We start from the raw sequence: 23,391 nt of genomic DNA on the forward strand, positions 1-23,391 counted from the left end.
TACTGACCATACATACTGATGACGTCATCAGACTCAGAAATTTAGACGAAATACATATGACCACTCAATATTGTGTCCACTGAATGAACGAATGAGTGAATGAATGAATGAATGAGTGAGGAGTGAGTGAAGAAAACGTACATTATCATTATACGAATGATTGAATCAATGCATGAGTAAATAGGTGAAAGAAATGACCGCTATAATGTAAATATATGGGCATCTTACATGGAAAATCATGCAAAAAGCTTCGTGAGAGATGATATATTCAAAAGAAGTGTTTCGAGCACATGAAACGCTTCACGAGCGTTACGCTAGGTTAAAAGACGATGGCGGCAAGGCTGTCGTTCAGGCGCCATTCTCTGGGTCCCACCGGTCCCACCCCACTACTTCTCAATCCGGTCGGGTCTTGGCACGTAAACTCTTACTTCGCCGGACAGGGCCAAAATTCGCTCACGCACCCAGGCACACAGATATACGGAAACACGTCGCATCAATGCCCTCTCTCTCTCCGCTGTATCACCACCGGGTGCAGCAATGTCACCGTCGCATTCCCACGCTACCAGATAGAGTGTACATTGCCCTAGCGACAGCAGGCGCTCTACCCCAGCTCGGCCGCGGCTGCACCCGTCCGACTCACCCCAACGACTCTGGCTCCGACTCCGCCTACTCCCCCGTCGGAAGTCAGCTCAGGTACACAGACTCCCTGACCAGCGCGACAGTCGAACGCTGCAGCTACCAACATTTCCTTCACGCAATGACGTCACCAATCACCCTCAGCGCACTGCGCAGGCGCCATCACGTGACTCGCCACAGACCGGTAAAATGATCAGTCCGAACGTCACGAAAACAACAAACAGCAATTCCATATCAGGTTATACCGAAATCGAATTCACTCGATGACTAAAACGGCAGTGGATTGTGACAAAACAACGTTTCAGCTACATAACACAAATAATGTCAACGACATTTGGCCTTTGGATTTCGCACATCCTCCCTCGATGCAGACAGTCGTCCCCGACTCCCCATTGCTAACATAATCAGTCTACCCCGGTAATATCGCCCCCTCGGAGCCCCCCGCCCTCCCTACAGCCATCTCAGGAACACACTAAGCTCGGACTCGCGTCAGACGCGGGCCGGCTCGCCGTCTTTTGTTAGCATCACCACTAGCGTCACCACTGACAGCGTCCGTCCGTTTAACCGGCGGCACCTTTCACACTATCGCACGTGCTGCCCGACTACGTCACAATGAGCTAACCACCCGGCGGCGGCGGCGGCGGCGCGGCTTTTGGATGGAGGCGGGGAGCGCCGCGCCGGTCCGACCCCGGTCAGTGCTCCTTCTTCTGGTGGGCGCTGACGGGAGGGAATCTCACGATGCGCAGCTCGGAGCCGTAATCACAGACGATGGCGTCCCCGACGGGCGTCATCTGGCGGACAAACACCGAGCTGTCGCGGTCGCCCAGACGCACCAGGCGCACTGGCTCGCCGAGCTCCAGGTCCCACACCATCAGAGAGCCCTGCCGGAGGTCAAGTCGGGTCAGGTCAGGACACACATTATCAGAGAGCCCTGCCGGACAGGTCAGGTCAGGTCAGGGCACACACCATCAGAGCCCTGACGGAGGTCAGTTCAGGTCGGCGGTAAAATCACAATATCGGAACACCCCGAGGTCAGCTTAGGGCAGGTTAGGCTACGCACACAGAGCCCTGCATGAGGTCAGGTCCAACAAATATCATCGGAGTCCTGCAGGTCAGGTCAGGTCACAGCCCTGCTGGTCAAGTTATTCCAATTCACCGTACCAGGCAAGAATGATGATAAAAGTCGGAACATAACGATTGGTTTACCACAGCAGACAGAATCACAGCGTTCACATATACAGCACAGCCAAATGTCATCGTCCATTAAAAATCACTTGACCACGCCTCCCGAGCCCTCTTCCTTGCCCCCCCCCCCCCGCGGCGTCATTTCGGAGCTGACCTGTCTGGAGGTGACGAACAGGTTGCTGGTGAGCAGGATGACCTGGCTGCAGTAGGCGTGGCTGAGCGCGATCTTGCTGATGAGGTGGCCCTGGAAGCGCTCCCAGACGCAGAGCCTCTCGTCGCCGCCGGTGCTCAGGATGTAGGAGGCGTTACAGTTGAGCGAGGTCACCGCGCCGTCGTGCGCCGGCACGCTGTACAGGCACAGACCTGCAGAGGGGAGGGGCGGAGTGTAACAGCTCAGTGGTCCATAGAGTCAGCAGGTCTAACGAACAACAGCATCAGATAGACGGCTGAGCTGGTGCAGTCGACGGGGAGTGATTACGGAGCGAGCGAAGCGAGCGTAGTCTTTCCTTAGATTAACGGAAATTTCTGAGTATGAGCGGCCGGCCGGCCGGCCGGCCGGCCGTGGTCACGCTTTTGCGAGGCTTATATCTCAGCAACCACTTGACCGATTTACACGCGGTAATTTTTGTAGGGTAGCTTCATTCCTTCTACCAAGTATTGGACTATTCCTGATGCATGTGGGTGACCCCTTATGCACGTGCCACGTGCAAAACGAAGAGGTTTCCGTTTTGTAATTGTTGCAATATCTCGGTAACTACTTGGCCGATTGCGCTGAAAGTTGGCATGTAGGTAGGCACCCACTAGGCACTGCATATCCATGTGCCACAGTTGGGGTGCTGCTGCACGTGCGCACGGGCAGGGGTCGTTTCCAGATCTCGAGAACGGCTCGACCGATTGCGCTCAAATTTGGTACACAGTTAGGGACCAGTTAGTAGGGTGCCGTGCACAATAGGGTGTGTCGACAGAGGGGTTTTTCTCACAGATTCGCGTTAGACAAAGATATAAATTGGCGGGAGCATGCCAAAACACTAGCCCTGCAGTTGGTTTTGCGTAAAAATGCGATTTGACGAGGCTCGGGCAGGTCGAAGTTACAGCGAAAAAGTCGCAGTCGACGGTGCTGCCACCTACATTGCCAATAACGGGCACTATCATATCGTTATAATTGGGGTAGTTTCAAATGAGAAATGACTTCTATTTTTGTTCAAACTGCTTAAGAAGAAATAAAACAATTCGGAAACATACATTTTTCCCAAATATCGCGTTCCATTTTTTCCTGTTGAGTTGTTAGGAAAGTGGTAAATTTCAAGGTTGACGGCTAAAAAACGAAACAGGAGGAACAGAGCAGGAATCACCAAGACGTGCGCCGCGCCGATGCTGTAGCCTGTAGATAAGGGGTGAGCAACAGAACCAGCATACCTAACGATTTTGATTAGTGATAGATATTTTTCTCTAAATGAAAGACTATTAGTAACTCAGGCAAGCCTTCTAATATAGGTATCGACAGGGTTGCGGTAAAAGGTACAATCGATGGCACATTACAATTATTCTGAGTTGGGAAACAACACTCTTCAGATACCTACCATCAACAACCTCACTATCTCCTATGTGGGAGCTATTTCATCTGATTCCAGCGCCCTGAAAACGAACAGGTTATCATCAAAAATCTCTGTATTAGCGCCTACCGACATATGCTGAATGACGCTATCAATACCCAACATTTGTAAAAGGTGATTCGCCACACAGCCCGCCGGCGTCGGAGGGGTTGAATCAGTGAGCCAGATTGCCAGCGACTCACCGCTGAACTACCGGGCGTAACAAAACGGACGATGCGACATGACTCAGAGATCATCACAGACGCGACGGTAAGCCGCCAACAGCTCCTCTGATGTACCTATGCTTTAAAAATGTTGGCCAAAATTTAAGATCTATCTAACATTTGGGTTTTCGGTTTTTCTAATCCCCTCTATTTCACGGATTGCTTGAAAAAAAGCTAGAGGGTTTCTTTTTACCGATGTCAAGTGGTTTTAGTTCAAAAGATTGGTGGTGCTGCTACTGGCAACAGTATTGGCGCAATATAACCGTTCTTTAGTCACCATGTCAATAATATTGACACAATCAATGACCACCGACTCTCACTGAATGTGTCTTCCTGTGTTCCGCAGGAAGCTGAGCTGTGACTGACTGGCCATTGCGTGTCATCAGTTCGGCCAGTAGCGGCGGAATACCTTCAATTAAGCCGACTTTTGGTCCCATTCATTCCATGCAACGCCCATAGGGCTAATGTTAAAATGACAAAATCAAAGGGGGCACGGTGCCGCGGTGCCCTCCCCGTTCCGCCGCCTATGAGTTCGGCTTGACAAGGGAACCGCGAGGTGGCAGATAGCGATATTACGTATCTGAACGAGGGTTCCGCACGAGCTCAGATGGGGCGGGGTGGGGCACGACACCTGGCGGGCTGCTGGGATCGTGCTCACGATCGAGCCCCTGCTGCCCGCCCGCGCGCCGCCGTGGGAGGTGGCCGCCTGCCCACACGTCACATTCTCCCTGGACATCGGAGCGTTGCGGCGGGACGCCTCACCTGACGAACTGCACCAGGCGGCGCAGAGACACCTAGCGTCCCTCCCCCAGCAAGCCATCTGGGTTTGGACGGATGGGTCGGCGGATGCGGGAGTCCGCAGCGGAGGAGCAGGAGCCTTTGTGGAGTGGCCGGACGGTGCAACCGACGAGCTACGCGTCCCTGCCGGTCAACTCTGCTCGAGCTTCAGGGCGGAGATGGTCACACTCCGCGCGGCCCTGAACCACCTGCGCGACCACCCGCACCAGCCGAGCGCGCCGATCACCATCTGCTCGGATTCGCAGTCGGCCCTCGCGACGCTGAGAGAGGGCCCGGCGTCCCAGAAGACCCTGCTAGGAGCCGCCATCTGGACCGAACTAGCGGCCCTGGCCGGTCCGTCCCGCCGGATCCACCTACAGTGGGTGCTGTCCCATTGCGGCGTCGACGAAAACGAGCGCGCCGACCCAGATCGCCAAGGAGGCGACCGCGCTCCCCCAGGCGGCGGTCCCGGTGGACGTCGCTACCGCCCACCGCGCGGCCGCCAGACTGGCCCGCGACCGCACCATCGCCGCCTGGCCGGAGGGCTGGTACCGGACCCTGATGGAGAACCGGCTGCCGCCGCCGGCCGCGACGGGGGACAGATCGTCGGCCGTCGACGTCCATCAACTCCGCGCGGGCCACTGGTCAGGATCCCGCCAATACCTTCACCGGATTGGACGGAACCCTTCCGATGATTGCCGCCAGTGCCCTGACACCGACTGTGCGGCGGGCCGGTGCACCGTGTGCCGGGAGGAGGCCACACGCCCCGGCACTTCTTCTTCCGGTGCCCGGCCCTCATGGGCTGGCATCTCCGGATGTACGGAACGATTTTCCTGAACCCGGAAGACGTCCGCGACGACGGAGAGGTGGCGGCCCTGGCGGTCGCCGTGAGGGACCTCCAGAGCCGCACGGCTACACCGCGGTGACGCGGCTGGAGGGAACACACAACAACAACAACAACAGCTCAGATGGCCTTCGGTTACATTTTTCGTTGCGTCTGTGATGATCTCTGAGTCATGTCGCATCGTCCGTTTTGTTATGCCCGGTAGTTCAGCGGTGAGTCGCTGGCAATCTGGCTCACTTATTCAACCCCTCAGACGCCGGGGGCTGTGTAGCGAATCACCTTTTACAAATGTCGGGTATTGATAGCGTCATTCAGCGTATGTCGGTAGGCGCTAATATAGAGATTTTTGGTAATAACCTGTTTGTTTTCAGGGCGCTGGAATCAGATGATATAGCTCCCATATAGGAGATAGTGAGGTTGTTGATGGTAGGTATCTGAAGAGTGTTGTTACCCAACTCAGAATAATTGTAATGTGCCATCGATTGTACCTTTTACCGCAACCCTGTCGATACCTATATTAGAAGGCTTGCCTGAGTTACTAATAGTCTTCCATTTAGAAAAAATATCTATCAGTAATCAAAATCGTTAGGTATGCTGGTTCTGTTGCTCACCCCTTATCTACAGGCTACAGCATCGGCGCGGCACACGTCTTGGTGATTCCTGCTCTGTTCCTCCTGTTTCGTTTTTTAGCCGTCAACCTTGAAATTTACCACTTTCTTAACAACTCAACAGGAAAAAATGGAACGCGATATTTGGGAAAAATGTGTGTTTCCGAAAAGTTTTATTTCTTCTTAAGCAGTTTGAACAAAAATAGAAGTCATTTCTCATTTGAAACTACCCCAATTATCACGATATGATAGTACCCGTTATTGGCAATGTAGGTGGCAGCACCGTCGACTGCGACTTTTTCGCTGTAACTTCGACCTGCCCGAGCCTCGTCAAATCGCATTTTTTCGCAAAACCAACTGCAGGGCTAGTGTTTTGGCATGCTCGCGCCAATTTATATCTTTGTCTAACGCGAATCTGCGACTATCGACACACCCTAGTGCACAAGTCAGTTGGGACCCATTTTGCACGTGCGCACGTGCAGAGCGCCGCTTCCAGATCTCGAGAACGGCTGGGCCGATTGTGCTCAAATTTGGCACATCGCTAGAGACCGGTTAGTAGGGTGCCGTGCACAAGTCAGTTGGAGGTACCCCCTCGAAATTTCGCACGTGCAAGGCCCACCCTCTCGCTCGCTCCGTTAGTCGCCCCAAAAGGCGTTATACTGGTTCTTAGCAGCTGCCAGTATTCACACAGCTCGAAGGATTTGATGGAACGATAACTTACAGCCGAACAGAATGATAACACGAAAAGGTTTCAGCGTTGCGGTGTACCGGGCTAGCAACCGTGCTATTTTTTATTTATATAATTTTCCATATTGATACTCAGCATTATATGTATGCCCATTGTCCTTTGTATACAGACTGGGATCTTACCTGACGTGAGATCCCAGACGGACAGAGTGCCCTCTGCGCTGCCCCCTCCCCCTGCACAGTGTATACAGACTGGGATCTTACCTGACGTGAGATCCCAGACGGACAGAGTACCCTCTGCGCTGCCCCCTCCCCCTGCACAGTGTATACAGACTGGGATCTTACCTGACGTGAGATCCCAGACGGACAGAGTACCCTCTGCACTGCCCCCTCCCCCTGCACAGTGTATACAGACTGGGATCTTACCTGACGTGAGATCCCAGACGGACAGAGTACCCTCTGCGCTGCCCCCTCCCCCTGCACAGTGTATACAGACTGGGATCTTACCTGACGTGAGATCCCAGACGGACAGAGTACCCTCTGCACTGCCGCTGCCGGCGGTGGCCGGTTCGGACCGACAACGGTCCACGAACAGCGCGGTGACGGTACCATAGTGGCCGTGCAGGGTGTGGACGGGAGAACCGTCCTCCAGCCGGGTCACCTGGCGGGGCACGGGGTCAGGTCAGCAGGGGGGGGGGGGGGCGAAAGGTCACTGGAGAGGTCAGCGTGGGTCACCACAGTCTGACGTGGGTCGGGGTAGAATTACCAAGTCTGCGCACAACAAACACTGTTTGAATACGAGACTTTCGGTAAATGGTTAGGTAGAACTAGAGCAAAACGTCCTTAGCATGTTTACATAAGTGTGTTATGGTCTGACGGCAGAAAAAATGACATGATCGTCCAGAATCAGATCGTCCGTTCATCCAAACCCATGCCTCCTTCCCTCCTCCCCCCCCCCCCACCCCGTACACCGCCCCGTCCCCCGTCCACGGACCCTGAGCATGTGGTCGAGGCTGCCGGTGACGATGCGGCCGCCGCAGCACTCCAGCACGGTGATGAGCTGCTGGTGGGCGCGCGCCGTGCTCAGGCCTGCCCAGCGCAGCTGGGTGACCGCCTCCCAGCGCAGCTCGTCACCGCCGGTGGGCAGCCGCGGCCGGCTGCAGCTGTAGTAGCCCCAGTCGATCGGGACGCCCTGCTGCACCGCCTGCATCGTTAGGATGTGCACCGTGCCGTTGAAGCGCGCCACCACCAGCCGCGCGCCCACCAGACGTACGTGCGTCACCGGCACAGCTACCTCCGAGTGCACCAGCTGAAAAAAACAGACAGATTGATGGTTAGAATATGGTCAGGGTGGGGGTGAGCTAGGATCAGAGATCGTTGATGGAGGTATCTCACTGAATTCGAAACTCTTCCTGATGGGGAATAATTTCTAAAAAATGCCAGCAGTAAGTACTTTGAAGACACTCCATATTTCCGTCAACACTGTGTTTCATCTCAAAAACGCATCACTCATCTACGTAGTCCACAATATCTTAAAACCTATGGCACTCATATTTCATAACCCACAGTCCTAAAAACCCCACCGATTTGGCCAACATCCAACAGACCCAAACATCCTGCTGATCGTCCTACGTACCACCTACCACCGGATATCACCCCCGCCGTACCTTGAGCGCGCCGGTGGCGGCGTCCCAGACCTCCACCGACCCATCACTACAGCCGACCGCCAGCAGTCCATCGCTGCAGTCCATGCACCAGATGGCGCCACGCTCGGGCGGCGCGCCGGCGCGGTCCTCGTCGCGCGCGGCGCCGGCCACCGCGCTGCCGGCGCTCCACACGCGCCGGTGGGTGCGCCGCGGCGCCGGCGCCGGGCCGGGGTCCTCACTCGGCTCCCGCGCCGCCAGGAAGCGCGAGAAGTCGTACGGCGCGTCGGCGGCGGCGGGCGCCGCGGCCGGCCGCGAGGAGAAGGTCAGGTCGACGGTGGGCGTCAACTGGTGGTCGGACTGCGCCAGTTGGGGGGTCGAGAGACGCTTGGCCATCTGCTCCAGGTGCCGCTCACCCTACCGGGGGCAGAGGGAAGGGTGGAGGTCAGCGAGGGTACCTATCATTCTGGTCAGGAAGGTGAAGCAAAGGGCGATGTTTGAATAATAGTAGTCACTACTTGGATGTTTATGATTTGAACATAAACCGACACAACCAGCTATCAGCGTTATCATTTTGTACTTGAGATAATGCGAGATTTAATGCATTGGAAGCCTTTTCTAGCCAATTTGATACCATGATCCCCCCCCCCCCCTCCAGCACGCATGGACGCTAAGTGGCGTGCTACTGATACGTACCCTGCTGGGAGGCGATCCGCCCGACCCGTAGTCAGAGTGTACGTCCTCACGACTGGCGCGAGGACTGGGCGTCGCCGTACCGCGGTTTATCACCCTGGGAAGGAGCGGCATAGCGTCAGAAGGCGGATATCAACCCGTTCCATGGCTTTCATCTTCAAAATAATCAAAGCTTTCTCCTCCACGCTGCAGCCTCTGGTCCGCGCTGGACAGGCAACTCTTTATCTCATGCCATCGGCTCCCATTGGAGCGCACCGCAGCTCCTAAGTGAGCCCATACGTAGCCGGGTGCAGTGAGTGCTCCCTCCCCCTCTCACCTGATACAGTCTCCGGTGACGGCGTCCCTCCCCTAACCCATCTCCCTCTTCCCCCTCTCACCTGATACAGTCTCCGGTGTCGGCGTCCCTCCCATCTCCCTCCCCTCTCACTCTCTCCTTCCCTCTCCCCTCACACCTGACACACTCTCCGGTGTCGGCGTCCCTCCCATCTCCCTCCCCCTCTCACTCTCTCCTTCCCTCTCCCCTCACACCTGACACACTCTCCGGTGTCGGCGTCCCTCCCATCTCCCTCCCCCTCTCACTCTCTCCTTCCCTCTCCCCTCACACCTGACACACTCTCCGGTGTCGGCGTCCCTCCCATCTCCCTCCCCCTCTCACTCTCTCCTTCCCTCTCCCCTCACACCTGACACACTCTCCAGTGACGGCGTCCCTCCCATCTCCCTCCCCTTCTCACTCTCTCAGTTCCTCTCCCCTCTCTCACCTGACACAGTCTCCGGTGACGGCATCCCTCCCCTCCCCCGTTCACTCTCTCCTTCCCTCCCCCTCTCTCACCTGACACAGTCTCCAGTGACGGCGTCCCTCCCTTTCCCTCTCACTCTCTCCTTCCCTCCCCCCTCTCACCTGACACAGTCTCCGGTGACAGCGTCCCAGACGCGCACCTGCCCGGCCAGGCAGCAGCTGACCAGCAGCTGTCCGTCTGTCTGCAGGCACTCCACCTGCTGGGAGTGGCCGCTGAGCCGGAGAGGCAGAGCCTCCAGTACCACCTGCTGCTGGTGGTAGTCGCCGGCGCACTGACCGTCGGCGCCCCATGACGAGCGCCACTCGGCGTAGTTGCGCGAGCACACGCACCGGTACAGAACGACCAGGAGATAGATCTGAAGGGGGGGGGGGCGTCAGAGAGTTATCAGTACAGAACGACCAGGAGATAGATCTGAAGGGGGGGGGGGCGTCAGAGAGTTATCAGTACAGAACGACCAGGAGATAGATCTGAAGGGGGAGGGGGGCGTCAGAGAGTTATCGGTACAGAACGGCCAGCAGGACGTAGATCTGGAGGGGGAAGGGGGAGGTCAGTACTGAGCAGCCAGAAAGGTTCAGGCCAGTGAAGAAGCGGGGAGGTAGGATAAGACGTCGGGTCAGAAGTTAGGTGGGGTACAAGAATTACAGTGACAGTATCATATGTTATATCTTCTGGTCAAACTGAGAGGAACTTAAGCCCTGTGAAGCCCCACAGGATAAAGATACAAAATAATAGTCAAGTGCTTGATTGTCTAGCTGAACTAAACACCTGAGTTATTCAGCACACAATATGAAATTAATTGCTTCAGAAATAGATCCACTAATTGTTCTTCACAAAATTGGGACAACCAGAGATGTCCAAATAAGTACCTCACAATAATTTGAAGAGCCTTAGTATCATTTAAGTTTCAATACAGACCCTCTGTGAGGACCGAGCGCCTTGAGTGGTACTCGATTACAGCGCCCTTAAAACCAAATTATCATCGAGTGCTTCTCGATGAAAGCCACCTAACTCATCTTATCAAGACATAACCTCTTTATAATCGATAACAATCCAATAATGTTCAGTTGGGTACCAAAGCGCCATGGCCAAACGCTAACCAGTACGGTAACAGCAGACAGTCGAAACCCCCTCCCTTCCCGGTCCTCGACTCACTATGAAGGCGATTGACGGGAGAGCCAGTAGAACCACGAGGAACACCTCGAACGGCGAGGACGGTACGTAGGCGTAGTCCGAGCTCGGGCTGGGGTACTGCGACGGCTGGCCCGTCTCGTCAATGTCTGAAAACGAACAGAGCAGAGTCGTCAGCAATGCTGGAGGTTACGGTTCTACGTCAATGATTGAGGAGGATGAAAAACGGAAACATTATCTCGATATCTGTCGCTAAAACTATGCAAAAATATGAGATGTCCTTGTCTATTCCCGCCCAATTGCTTCTCCTGCAATGATTGAACGATACACCCCTCTCCCGTGACACTGTCACAAGCCAAACCAGGCTGTGCCTACCTGCAATCTCCAGCTGCCCAAGCGTCAGCGCTATCCGATCCACCACTCGGTCGGAAACTTCAGCGTCGCGCGGATGCCGCGCCTGCAGCGCCTCTTGCGGCGACACGGCCAGGCTCACATACACTGGTGGCAACACTGTCACGTAGCCGCCGCGCGTCGTCACGTTGTAGACTCTCATCAGGGACATCCAATGGAAGTCGTGCAGCCGGTGCCAGACGGCCGGGTCCCGATGACGGAGCAGCGTGAGGTCGTCATCGGTAGCGGCGGATGACGGCGGCGGCGGCTCGCCGGCCGTCAGCAGCGCCGCCGCCAGTTTCCCGGCGGCGGCGGCGGGGGCGGCGGCCGGGGCGGGGGCGGCCTGGTCGGCGGCCGGCGGCGGCGGCGCCACAGCAGCCAGCAGCTGGTGCACTAGGCCGCCGTTGTAAGCCAATAAGCCCATCCACGCCACCAGGAACACGGAGAAGAGACGCTGGAAGAAGCGACTGCGCGCCCACAGGTAGAAGAGGGTGAGCCGGCGCGGCAGACGGCCCAGCAGGCCGTCCATGCTGTACAGGGATTTGACCACGCTGGCCGGACCGCCCAGTGGCTCACTCAGCGTACCGGGCTGAAACGGAGACGGGTGAGAGCCGGTCAGACAGAAGCCATCGGGCGGGTCTGGCGGAGGTTAAAGGGTCAGGGGCAGCTAACGAGGTTGTCAAAAGGACTGGAGACGTAACGGGTCTGAGTATTGTTAGAGCCCAATACGAGACTGGTTTCACGGCGACGAAGGGAACGGTTCAGAATCCAGATTCTATAGGCACTGGCGGGGATGACAAACATGCGGTAGTAAAGAAGAATGCGGTAGTCAACTGAAATCCACAACGTTAATTTTGTACGGAGAAAGCTAACAATAATTGTCTTGTACGATCAATACTCATAAAAAATGATTACGCACCGCCACCTCTAAGAAGCAAAATGAAACGTAATAGCGTCGTCCGGAGCTAGTTGCCTATCTGTACGGAACTACATCTAAGCAGCAGGGACAAATTCCCGGACAACCACCCGGCCTCCCCTCCCGTCCCGTCCCGGCCCACTCACGTGCGACTGGGAGCGCTGAATCTGCACGCCGCGGGCGCCGATGGGGAAGCGCAGCCGCAGATCGGCGTAGCTCGGCTCACCGGCCGGCTCTTCATCTTCCAGTGCCGTCTGCAGGCTCGTATCGATACTCAGAGTCGCCGCGAAAAACCCAAGCTGGAGGAAGAAGTCGCAGCACATGCCCACGACGGCCAGCATGCAGAACTCCTGGATCAGCGGAATGAAGGTGAGGATGCCGATGGTGAGGATGGTGATCTCCAGAAACAGGTTCTTGGTGATATTCCAACCCTGGCGGCTGAGGCCCTGCGCGATGCGGATGCGCGGGTTGAGGTCGCGGGCCGTGTTGGACACAGACTCGGTGATGACCATGACGTTCTCGAACCCCACCACCACGATCAGGTAGGGGAAGACCTCGCGGCTGTTGAGCGTCTGCTGCAGGCCGTGGTGGATGAGAATGCCCGACGACATCATCAGTGTGGCGAACACGGTCACCAGAGCGCTCACAGACATGGCCAGCTTCGACTTGACCGACTCCATCTTTCTGACGGAGAAGTAGATGTAGATGAAGAGGATGATGTAGATGAGCGCCACCGGCAGCAGCTCGTAGACGCCGGTCCGCGCCGGGTAGAAGATGTGGACGTGCTCGCTGGACAGGTTGCCGTTCTCAGCGGCATGCAGAGGGTACAGTTCCAGCAGTCGGTGCCGTAGACCGGCCAGTAGCCTGGCGGGAGAGACAGCGATCAGGCGGTCAGTGGGTGCGCAATGTACACAGGGTGGTTTCACAAGAACCAGTATTGTAACAAATGCACGTTAAGTTTTGTGCGTCACGAAATACCGTCAACCACTAACACGTCAAATGCTGAAAAGAAAACATCTGACAAAAGAGCTGCAACATGTCAACTCCTCTTATCAATGACGGTAAGGAGTATCTACAATCTTACGTAGAATACGGTCTGCATTACGCCTCTTAACTCACTCTGGGTCATTTTTCCGCAGGACCACGGTGACGGCGTACGTGAGAAACCTCTGACGTTTGTAGATCCGCGTGAAGGCCGTCTCCTTGGCCGGGACGCCGAATACCAGATTCGAGACGGTCGTCTTGTAAAACCGCTCCTTCTGCAAAACCAGACAATCAATGTCGTATTTCCGCGTACGAGACAGCAGTGCGCATCTGAAAAACGCTACTGCGGCTTGCGAATATTACTGGAACGATTTCCGTAAATTGGGTAGATGAGCGCAATAAGCGACCACTTAAAACTAATTCCAGCGAATAGGAAAAAAACCTCCAGCGTGTGCCATGGAAATGCGAAAACGACGTAGTTCATGTCTGTCAGTACTTTCCCATGACAGAGACATTCAATGTGCAGTGCGCACTGCGCACCCAATTACAAACGAAGTTCTTTGCCTAAATCATCTGTGCGTCTTTACGAGATAAGAGCCATGTAGTTTCTAAAGCATTGCTCTAGGACGCGTGCTGTTGATTGTTGAGATATAAATGAAAAGTGAGACCACTATGTCAGTGGATTACATGATAATAAACTCACAAGAACGTTAAATTCCATTAACGCCGACAAAGCTGCTTTGGAGGACGCACAGTCATTCCATGATCATTTCAAGATAATCCGTGACCCATATACGCACCAAATTCCTCTTCCATTACATTACAAATACAATCACGGAAGCCTTCAATGAAGCAAACTCTACTACAGCCGCGTACGGCATAGTATCCGCATTACGCAATATCTGCTGCCGTGTGTGCGGGGAGCGGCCCACTGAGCCGATCTGAGCGGGGCCGGCGCGCACCATCTGACCATTGCGGGCCTCCCTTTCACCTAGTACCGGTCCCAGAGCGTCTGACAGACGCGCTGGCCCGACGCCAGACAGCGGCCACACATCAGTCAGTGCGACGCAGTATTTTCTACGCAGCTGACTTGACGGTTGTCACACACAGAAACGTGCGGTTATGTCAAACGAAACTCGTGACGGATCGCTAGTTTTAGCGTGAGTTATCAACACGATGTATCGTTTACTCACCGAGTGTTTAAAACTGTATGAAGGTCACATCCCGACAAGCAATCTAAATAAAAATCCGTCTCTTCCCAATCCCAAGCATCCAGCAACTGCAGTCTATTTCATCAACTACGCTGTAATCGACCACAACATTAGTTTGAGGAGTCGGTTTCCCACCCGCCTCGTCACCCGGCCCCGCACGTGACTGACCTGCTGTCTGACCACCGTCTCGATGATGTTGCTGTCCTGCTGGAAGGCGGCACGGTCGCTGCCCCACAGTACAGCCGGAGACAGCAACAGACACGTGTAGCGTGGGAAGTGGGTGTCGAGCAGTGCCGGGCTGCGGAACACCGGCTCCTCCGCGCGGAAACACAGGTCCTGTACCGAGCCGTTCCTGGTGGGAGGAATAGGGGGGGGGGGCAGTCAGAGGCGGGGGAGGTGATCAGGGACATGGGAGAAGGGAGACGGGGAGAGGTGGGGGAAGACAGGTAAAGCCGACCAGACAATGACTGTCAAAGACAGATAGACTGTCAGACACGAGAGGGCGGTCGGAAAGAGGCAGAAGCAACTGTCAATACCGATGAGAGGCTAAACACGGGAAGGGAAATGTAAGGTGCAAGAGTTATGGGAATCAATTAAAAGCCACGCCCCTGGGAGAAAATAATAAGTCGAGAAAAAATAAAAAAGTTAAAGAGTGAGAATTGTTCAGCAATCAACTTTCATCAGAATTAAAATAGATTCTACTCCAGTAAAAAGGAAGAAAGAAATAACATATTCGCTGCCCCATTGAAAAACCCACCGAAGCATATCCAGCAAGTCTGAAAAAGATCAAATACTGCATCTTTCCCCAAAGCATCTACCGTCGTCTCCTGGCGCGTGAGCCGTCCCCTAGAAGCATCCCACACTCAGTTAGTAACGCTTCCATCGTAATCACTCATTCCACGGTAGCTCAACCAAACACCAGCTTGCGCTTGTTTAATTAATGACTTCATCAGTAATTGGACCAGTCATGTCAGTTACGTGTATGTTGAATAATCTAAACAAAACCAAACACATTCCAGGCGCAACGACTGTGTCACCCTGGCAATTACATTTATTTTTAATAGTGTCGCAGGTATTAAAAAAAAAAAACGTGTCAGCTACGAAAATCACTAGGAGTCCCATTAAAGAAAGAAAAATAATGTGTTGTAAATGCCTCGGCATGAACTTCTTTCTTTGATTACTCCGGCTTCCATTTTTTTTTTTCTACTCGATAAAAAAAGTTCAGTTCGTCACCCACAAATAAAGAAATATCCTAAAGTTTGACAATGACCGTTGCCCACACCGCTCTCCGCTCCTCCAGCTCTCTCACCCGTGTTGAAAGTTGGCGATAGTCTCTGTGAGGGCGAACACGCGTGAGAGCGGCGCACGGTAGGCGTCCGTCAGAATCATATCCGACTGCCATGGAGTGACGGCGGCACGGACCAGCACCTGACGATGGACGGCGAGGGAACACTGTCACAGGCGGCTCATCCGACATAGACGCGGTCAATATAACGCATCGTGTGTAACTTCGGTGAGACCAAATGTAAATAACGAGGTTAATCTTCTCAGCATGCAGGAGTTGCGACATGACGTTACTAAGGAATCCTCTCACAAGTTATCAACAATCTGAGAATGCGATAACAATATTTATGGTAAACTATACGCCAATCGCCGTGTGCTTGTCGGATGAACTATCAGTAAACAAAACGCCAATCACCCCCTCCCCTCCCCTCCGGGCCCATGGCGACAGCATCCGGCTGAATCCGGCACCGACCTGCTGTATGTAGACGACCGGTTTCTCTCTGAACCAGACGGGCGCCGGCTGCGACGGCTCCTCGGCCGGGCCAGTCGTACGTAGCTCCTGCGGCGTGTTACTCGGTAGATGCATGTTCACCACCGGGATACTGCCGAGAGAACAGAGAGGGGTGATCTTTCAGAGCGTGTGTCTGTGGTAATGGTGGTACTCACAGAAGGAGCGCCTTAATACGTACTTGACTTGGTCTAACTGTTCAGTTCAGTTCAGTTCATTGTATTTTTTCCATATGTAAACAAGAACAACGAACAAAACAATAGAGGATTGGCGCAAAAGCAAAAAGCTTAAATCAAAGGCGCCTCTCCAATTAAGTTAAACAAAGAACACATGACCAAACCAAAGTATCAGAAAGCGTCGACCCCGCCCGAAACCCGCCGAGCCAAAAAAGCAGACAGTACCCGGCCCCAGGCGACGGACGACTCCAATCGGGCCAGCTTGCGTCATAGTGTCATGTTTTGTGTTTTGTAATGTAGTGTAGTGTTATGTAAGCAGTGTGTTGCATTAATATCAATGGTACTTAAATGCACTAACTAAACAGTTATGTTGTATTGGTAAACCGATTTGTCTCTACAATAAATGTCTGAAGGTGATGGGTGATTTGTGTGCCTTGATGCTTGTTTAAGTCTTTTGCAAAGAGAAGGGTATCAAGTTTTAATTTTGCTGAGAAATTGTCAAAATTTGGAGTGATGATTCGAACTGCATTTATAAGTTTTACTCTTTGTGTATGGTAAAGTGGGCACCAGAGTATGAAGTGAGTTGTGTTCTCATCGTGATAACCGCAAGCACATACTGGGCTGGGTGTGTTGGGGTGTTGTATATTGAACAGGTGTGCCTTGAGAGTCGTCATGCCCACTCTCAATCGTGTGTGTAGTGTGTTACGCGTTTGTTGCCGAAAGAAAAGAAAGTGGGTGGCTCTGGTGCCCCAAATCGCTGCCAGACTTGACGAGCAAAAGCGGAGCGGGATGAGGTGTTACGCAATGTGTCTGGGAGAGTATTCCAGAGTCTTATTGTCGAAGGAAAAAAGGCTCTATAGAAAGAAGTGAGATTGGTAGGGGGGAAAGTAAGAGATTGAGCATTGCGAAGTCTAAGTCCCGTGGCGTCTTGTCTGGTTTCTGTCAATATGTCTTTAATGTATGAAGGGAGAGGAGGATGATTGAAGTAAATTCTGTGAAAGAATAGAAGCTTATGAATTAATCGTCTTGTCTCAAGTCGTTCCCATCCTAGTTCGGTAAGTAATGCGGTAGTTGGTGTTCGATAAAGCGTCCCTGTTACAAGTCTGGCACAGCGGTTCTGAAGCGTCTGGAGTCGGATGGCGTCAGTTGATGTCAAATGTCCGTCGTAAACAATATCACAATAGTCGAAATGAGGTGTTATATAGGTAGAGTAAATGTTGTTCAAGACTGGTCTAGGAAGAAGCTTAGCCACGGGATATATCGGTCCTAGGAGAATGTTAATTGTCCGAATGACGTTATTGATGTGTGCGCGAAAGTGAAGGTCCGTCGAGAGTGTCAGTCCGAGATGTTTATGACTTGTCACGGTCGGTATGTCCTGCCCGTCAAATGTGAGTGCTGGAGGACAGCTGTCTCGTCGGTTTGTAAATGTCTGTTGTAGTGTCTTTTTAGCGTTGAAGGTGATGGCCCAGTCAGTCCCATATCGTTTAATCTCGTCCAGGTCGTTCTGCAAGGAGCGTCTATGATCCTGACTGTCGTGGGGATGGGAAGAGTAAAGTGAAGTGTCGTCAGCGTAAAAGAGAGCGTCATTTTTGGTCTTGTTTGATAGATCGTTGAGGTAAATTAAGGCCAGAAGAGGTCCAAGCACCGAGCCCTGGGGGCAACCGGATAGTATTTTTTGGGATGATGATAGACTGTTTCCAACACGAACAACCTGTTCGCGATCTGTAAGGTAAGAGTTAAGCCAGGCTAGCAGAGAACCGGAAATATTGCACTCGATTTTGCATTTTAAAAGGAGTCCATCATGCCAAATTTTATCAAAATATTTCGAGATGTCAAGATAGATAGCTGTAAAGTTTTGACTTTTGTTTAGAGCAGAGTATAGCTGGTGAGTTAGATACAAGAGCTGAATTTGTGTGCTATGGCCCGGACGATATCCACTTTGTTTTTCTGAAAGTAAGTTGTTTCCATTCAAATGAGAATATATCTTGGAAAAAACGATTTTTTCGAGAATTTTAGAGAGATTGGGAAGAAGACTAATAGGACGATAGTTTGTTGGATCTGAGCTAGATCCCTTTTGCTTGAAGATTGGAGTGACACAGGCTTTTTTCCAAAGTGAGGGGAACCTTCCTAGTTGAAGTGATTTGTTAAAGAGTTTGGACAGAGGTTCAGCAAGTAAAAGTGCACACATTTTTAATAATTTGTTAGGAATTTTGTCCGGGCCTGTTGCCTTGTTGATGTCTAAGGAATTTAGAATTTTGAGAACTTCGGGCTCGGTGACTTGGACATCCGTTAGCGGAGGAATAGGGGGAACAGGAATAGGGATTTCAGGCATTTGCAAGTTGTGTGTGTCTAGTCGAGTCTGGGATGCAAAGTGGTCATTTAAGATTGTCGCTTTGTCAAAGTCGTCTGAGATTGGTATGCCGTCTTGATTTATAAGCGGTGGCATGCTACGATGAGTCCTTTTTCCGATAATACTGTTTAAAATTTTGTAATATGATCGTGGGTCCTTTTTATGGTCAAGAAGTTTGTCAATTTGGTTTTGTATGTGTCTATTTTTAAGTCTTTGGTTTGTCTCTGTGGTCTTGTTTCGCTGTCGTCTCCATCGTTCCCAGTCATCGTCCGTGTTACGTCTTTTTGCTATGTTGAAAAGCCTATTCCGCTTGCGTATTTCTCGTTTAAGTTCAATGGTAAGCCATGGTTTGTCGTGAGATTTTATTGTAATTTTCCGACTTGGAATGGCTGCTTTGGCTGCAGTTAATAGAGCGTCAGTCAAGTTATATGCTGCGTCGTCCAAGTCACAGTCCAAAAGTCTGTCCCAGTCAGTGTCCATCAAAAGTCGTGTCAGTTTGTCTGCGTCCATATGTCTGTAGTCCCATAGTTTAATGGAATATGTTACGCTGGAGGGGCGACTTATGTTAAGACAGGCAAATTACATGAGGGTTTCGGCGACCATTAGTTTGGAATGCCATCTTCCATATTTGAGTGGGGATGGTGCATACTGCACACTGCACACGCTCCGAGTCTAATCGATGAGTTGCGCTAACAGATAGCATCTGTCGATATGAGAGCTACAAGCATTCACGACATCTTCAACTTGACATCGCTGGAACTCTTACATTGAGACCAATAGTACTAACATTGCCGAAAGAAAAGAACTATCAACAGCGGATAAGGATGTCTGAGCAGTTTTTCGCCGGTAGGTATATTTCGCTCACAGGACAGTTCTATGAGCGTCAATACAAAAAGAAAAAAAAGATAAGTTATGGACGACTTACTGGATTAAGAAGGCAAAGTGACCATGAAATCTTGGATAAAAACATAGTCGGGCTAGCCTTCTATCATGAAACGCGTAAGGTCATGTTCTATGGCAGATTACCAGCAATGGTTGTCTGAATCCATTGGTAAACACTCGCCCATAAATACATACACGGCCCCCAGAGGGATGGACCCTCAGGTAGGTAGTGCAGGCTTTCAGGACAGTTGTACTGCCCTGTTCACCTGCGCTCACCCCTTCCCCTGCCGCCCGCTTGTTCTGGCACTCACCTGCAGATGATGGCCACGGTGAGTACTGCTGAGCTGAGCAGCTTGGGGTGCGAGGCGGCGAACAGGCCGTAGGTGTAGTACATCTGGGCCACGCGGCCCGGCAGGCCGGTGGCGCCGCCGGTGACGTCCTCGCCCGGCGGCAGCATGGTGTCGCCCGCACCGCCGCCTGCAAAAGCCAGGCGGAGAGACACCGGGTTAGGGGGAACATCCTTAGGGTAGTTAGAACTCATATAGCGCCGCTCGCACTGCCGCCTGAAAAAGCCAGGCGGCGACACCGGGTTAGGGGGAAACATCTCAGAGGAGAACACTAACTCGGCGCTGCCCGCACTGCCGCCTGCAGCAGCCGCCGGACGGAGAGACACCAGGTCAGGGAAGACCATTTCAGGAGAGAACAGTCACTCAGCGCCGTCCGCACCGCCGCCTGTAGGCGCCGAACGGACGGTGAGACACCGGGTCATGGAGGAACACGTTCCAGGGAAGAATGCAAACTCAGTAAACGGTAAATGGCCACAGGTCGCAAGGCATCCGAACTACATAGCTCTGCCAATTTTTCCTTTGAACGCTCTGTCTGGTTGATAGAACCTTGGTCGGTAGGTGTGCACACATGCTTTGAAAAGTGGATTAATTTTGGCAGAAATCAGCATACAACTTTTTTATAAATTTAGTCCGAACCTTTTGAATGGAAGGATTCACAAGGACAGAGCCCCCGCTAAGCGAAGCTTGTTGCATTGGCCCTGCCCTCTACCTTCCGATTGTGCAATTCCGGTTCTATGGCAGAATTTGGAGTCGAAAGTTTAACGTGCGCAACTGCGCACATAGCCGCTCACGGCCGGTCCCCTCACTGACTTCGCCTGGCTACGGCCTGCCACCAACCGCAACCATGCCTGTCAGGAGACCCATAAATGCCAAGCGCCCGTCGCGCTTCGAACCCGGACTGTTGTAACCGAGCGCATGCTCTCACCACGCGGAGTAACGCTCTACCGACTGAGCTACGGGAACTTCCTGAACATTCCTACTAAAATTTCAGCACAAAATCACTAGCACCAAACTTGAGCACATGCAAGGCCCTAAATACAAGCACATGAAAATATCACAGACATCCAGCATAATACTCATAGGTGGTGGACAGGGGGGGGGGGGGGCACCGGGGCACAGTGCAGTGCCCCCCCCCCCCTTGCTTTTTGGCATTTTAACATTAGCCCTATGGGCATTGCATGGAAAAAAATGGTACCAAAAGTCGGTGGTGCCACCCCCATAATTGAAGGTGTTATGCCGCCACTGATAATACTTATATTTAATTATACTTATAGTATACTGAATTTAGGAAGGCCTTTTGGCCTCTTGGATCCGCACATGATGAGCTACATGTCACTGCATCAGTCGTTGATCATCTGCATCGCCGGTCCCGTAGCTCAGTTGGTAGAGCATTGGACTCCGCGTGGTGAGAGCACGCGTTCCCGGTTACAACAGTCCGGGTTCGAAGCGCGACGGGCGCTTGACATTTATGTACCTCCTGACAGGTATGGTTGCGGTTGGTGGCAGGCCATAGCCAGGCGAAGTCAGTGAGGGAACCGGCCGTGCGCGGCTGTGTGCGCACATTAAACTTTGGACTCTAAATTCTGCCATAGAACTGGAATTGCGCGATCGGAGGGTAGAAGGCAGGGTCACCGCAACAAGCTTCGCTTAGCAGTGGCTCTGTCCTTGTGCAGCATCCTTCCTATTAAAAGGTTCAGACTAAATTTATAAAAAAAAGTTGAATTGTAAGGTGTACATAGTGAGTGCCCAGCCCCAGTGTTCGTCAAGCCTGGCCTTGAAGCTGTCGACAGAGGGTGCATAGACCACAGCAGAGGACAGAGTTCCAGTCATTCAGGTCTCAGGAATTGTATGCTGAAGGCGTTCCACCTCACTCTGGAGACAGCTCTTGGCTTAAACCTCTTCCACTCTGACTCATGCCCTTGGGTTCTGGTTCAGTCGGGGAAACTATGGTAAAATCTGCTATTTTTAGCAGTCTGCTATTTTTAGCAGAAATCTGCTAAAAATGGGTACGCATGTGACGTCATCGTACCCAAATATAGCAGATTTGGGTACGGCCCCATACAAAAGCAGATCTGCACCCTAATTGAAGCAAATGCGCATCAAATGCCTGGCAGATTCATGATGAGAATAGTGCTGAGAATGTCCTCTGATATTTTTGTTCAGATCCGACTATTTTCAAATAATGAATTTGAAAAAAGTCGGATCTGAACAAAAATAGCAGAGATCACTCTCAGCACTATTCTCATCATGAATCTGCCAGGCATTTGATGCGCATTTGCTTCAATTAGGGTGCAGATCTGCTTTTGTATGGGGCCGTACCCAAATCTGCTATATTTGGGTACGATGACGTCACATGCGTACCCATTTTTAACAGATTTCTGCTAAAAATAGCAGACTGCTAAAAATAGCAGATTTTGCCATAGTTTCCCCGACTGGGTTGTTGTTGCTGCATTGAAGAACTGAGATGGGTTCACATCTACTCTGTCAAAGCAAAGCACCTGGTAGACAGAGATCATGTCGCCTCATCTGCATCGATAGTAGAGCGATGGCAAGTCCATGCTCCAATGGATGTGGAACCCGACAATACAAGGCACAAAGCGAATTTACAAGGTTAAGACTTCAGCTGAGCCTGAGTCAACCAAGGGAAACTACCAAACTTGCTAGGTATGTTTCAACACCTCAACCCACCTGTAACGGGCAGAAGAGCTTGAATGAAGAATGCAGGTAAATGCAATGCTTGTATTATGTTGAATTGTAATATTATCTCAATTACTGTCTGACCCTAGCATTCTTTAACATTGCATATTGATATCAGCTTATAGTAGTAGGGATGTATCTATATCATTCAGTCGTAATCAAGGGAATCTAAACCTGCAATCAATCATCACGCCCACCCGCAATCTGAATCCAAGGCCGTATAAGAGTCTGAATCTGACTTCGGCAAAGTCTCATACACAAATCGGCAAAATCGCTTGGCAGAAATTCGTAAAATCGCCGATAGTGTTCTATGTGCTGCATGACGTTTGTCAGCGCAGTGGGCGAGTTCACATTTAGTGATGTCAATCTACCATGTATGTGATTTTGTATATTTTAAAAGCCGAATGTGAGTGAAAAAGTGACAGTTTATTGGAAACTTATTCAGCTAAGGAGTTCAATTCTCTAAAAATTTGCGGTTAAACAGCTGGTTTAAATGTTTTCTCAAATTATTGAAATTAATTATTTCTTTAATTAGCATCTCTACAATTAAGGCCTGAAAGGCTGCTGCTGATAGCAGTGAATGGTGGCTTATGAACAACTCGTAAGCAGTAATGTGGGACACTGCTTCTGTCGCAGCTGCGTTGAGTTCGCTTTTCTCTTTTTATCATTTTTATCGATTACTCACCGAATTAAGCATGACTTTCTTCTTTTAAATTATTTTAATTTTGCTTTTCCTGATTGCAAATTTATTCCCACTGCCCACTTTCTTCTTTCGTTCTAAGTTGATGTTACCAAATTGCTTTTTGAATCCAAGAATTTGGGAAAAGCGAAA

The 23,391-nt window shown here is 51.9% G+C and overlaps 1 protein-coding gene across 1 annotated transcript; it reads right to left on the reverse strand.

Moving 5' to 3' along the window:
• Positions 1 to 249: 249 nt before the first annotated feature.
• On the reverse strand, positions 250 to 22,823 carry LOC122380244 (sterol regulatory element-binding protein cleavage-activating protein-like). Its single transcript, XM_043363234.1, has 16 exons — positions 22,551 to 22,823; positions 19,827 to 19,992; positions 16,072 to 16,201; positions 15,625 to 15,743; positions 14,484 to 14,667; positions 13,240 to 13,379; positions 12,267 to 12,984; positions 11,190 to 11,793; positions 10,839 to 10,963; positions 9,788 to 10,041; positions 8,893 to 8,986; positions 8,221 to 8,613; positions 7,548 to 7,862; positions 7,061 to 7,214; positions 1,976 to 2,184; positions 250 to 1,517 (listed from the first exon to the last, which is right to left on the reverse strand). Exons 2-16 carry the CDS (start codon positions 19,970 to 19,972, stop codon positions 1,329 to 1,331), a joined length of 3,774 nt encoding a protein of 1,257 aa, XP_043219169.1. The 5' UTR covers positions 19,973 to 19,992; positions 22,551 to 22,823; the 3' UTR covers positions 250 to 1,328.
• Positions 22,824 to 23,391: the final 568 nt, after the last annotated feature.

This window comes from Amphibalanus amphitrite, unplaced genomic scaffold, assembly GCF_019059575.1.
Source record: "Amphibalanus amphitrite isolate SeventyFive unplaced genomic scaffold, NRLGWU_Aamphi_draft 000093F_arrow, whole genome shotgun sequence".
NCBI lineage: Eukaryota > Metazoa > Arthropoda > Thecostraca > Balanomorpha > Balanidae > Amphibalanus > Amphibalanus amphitrite.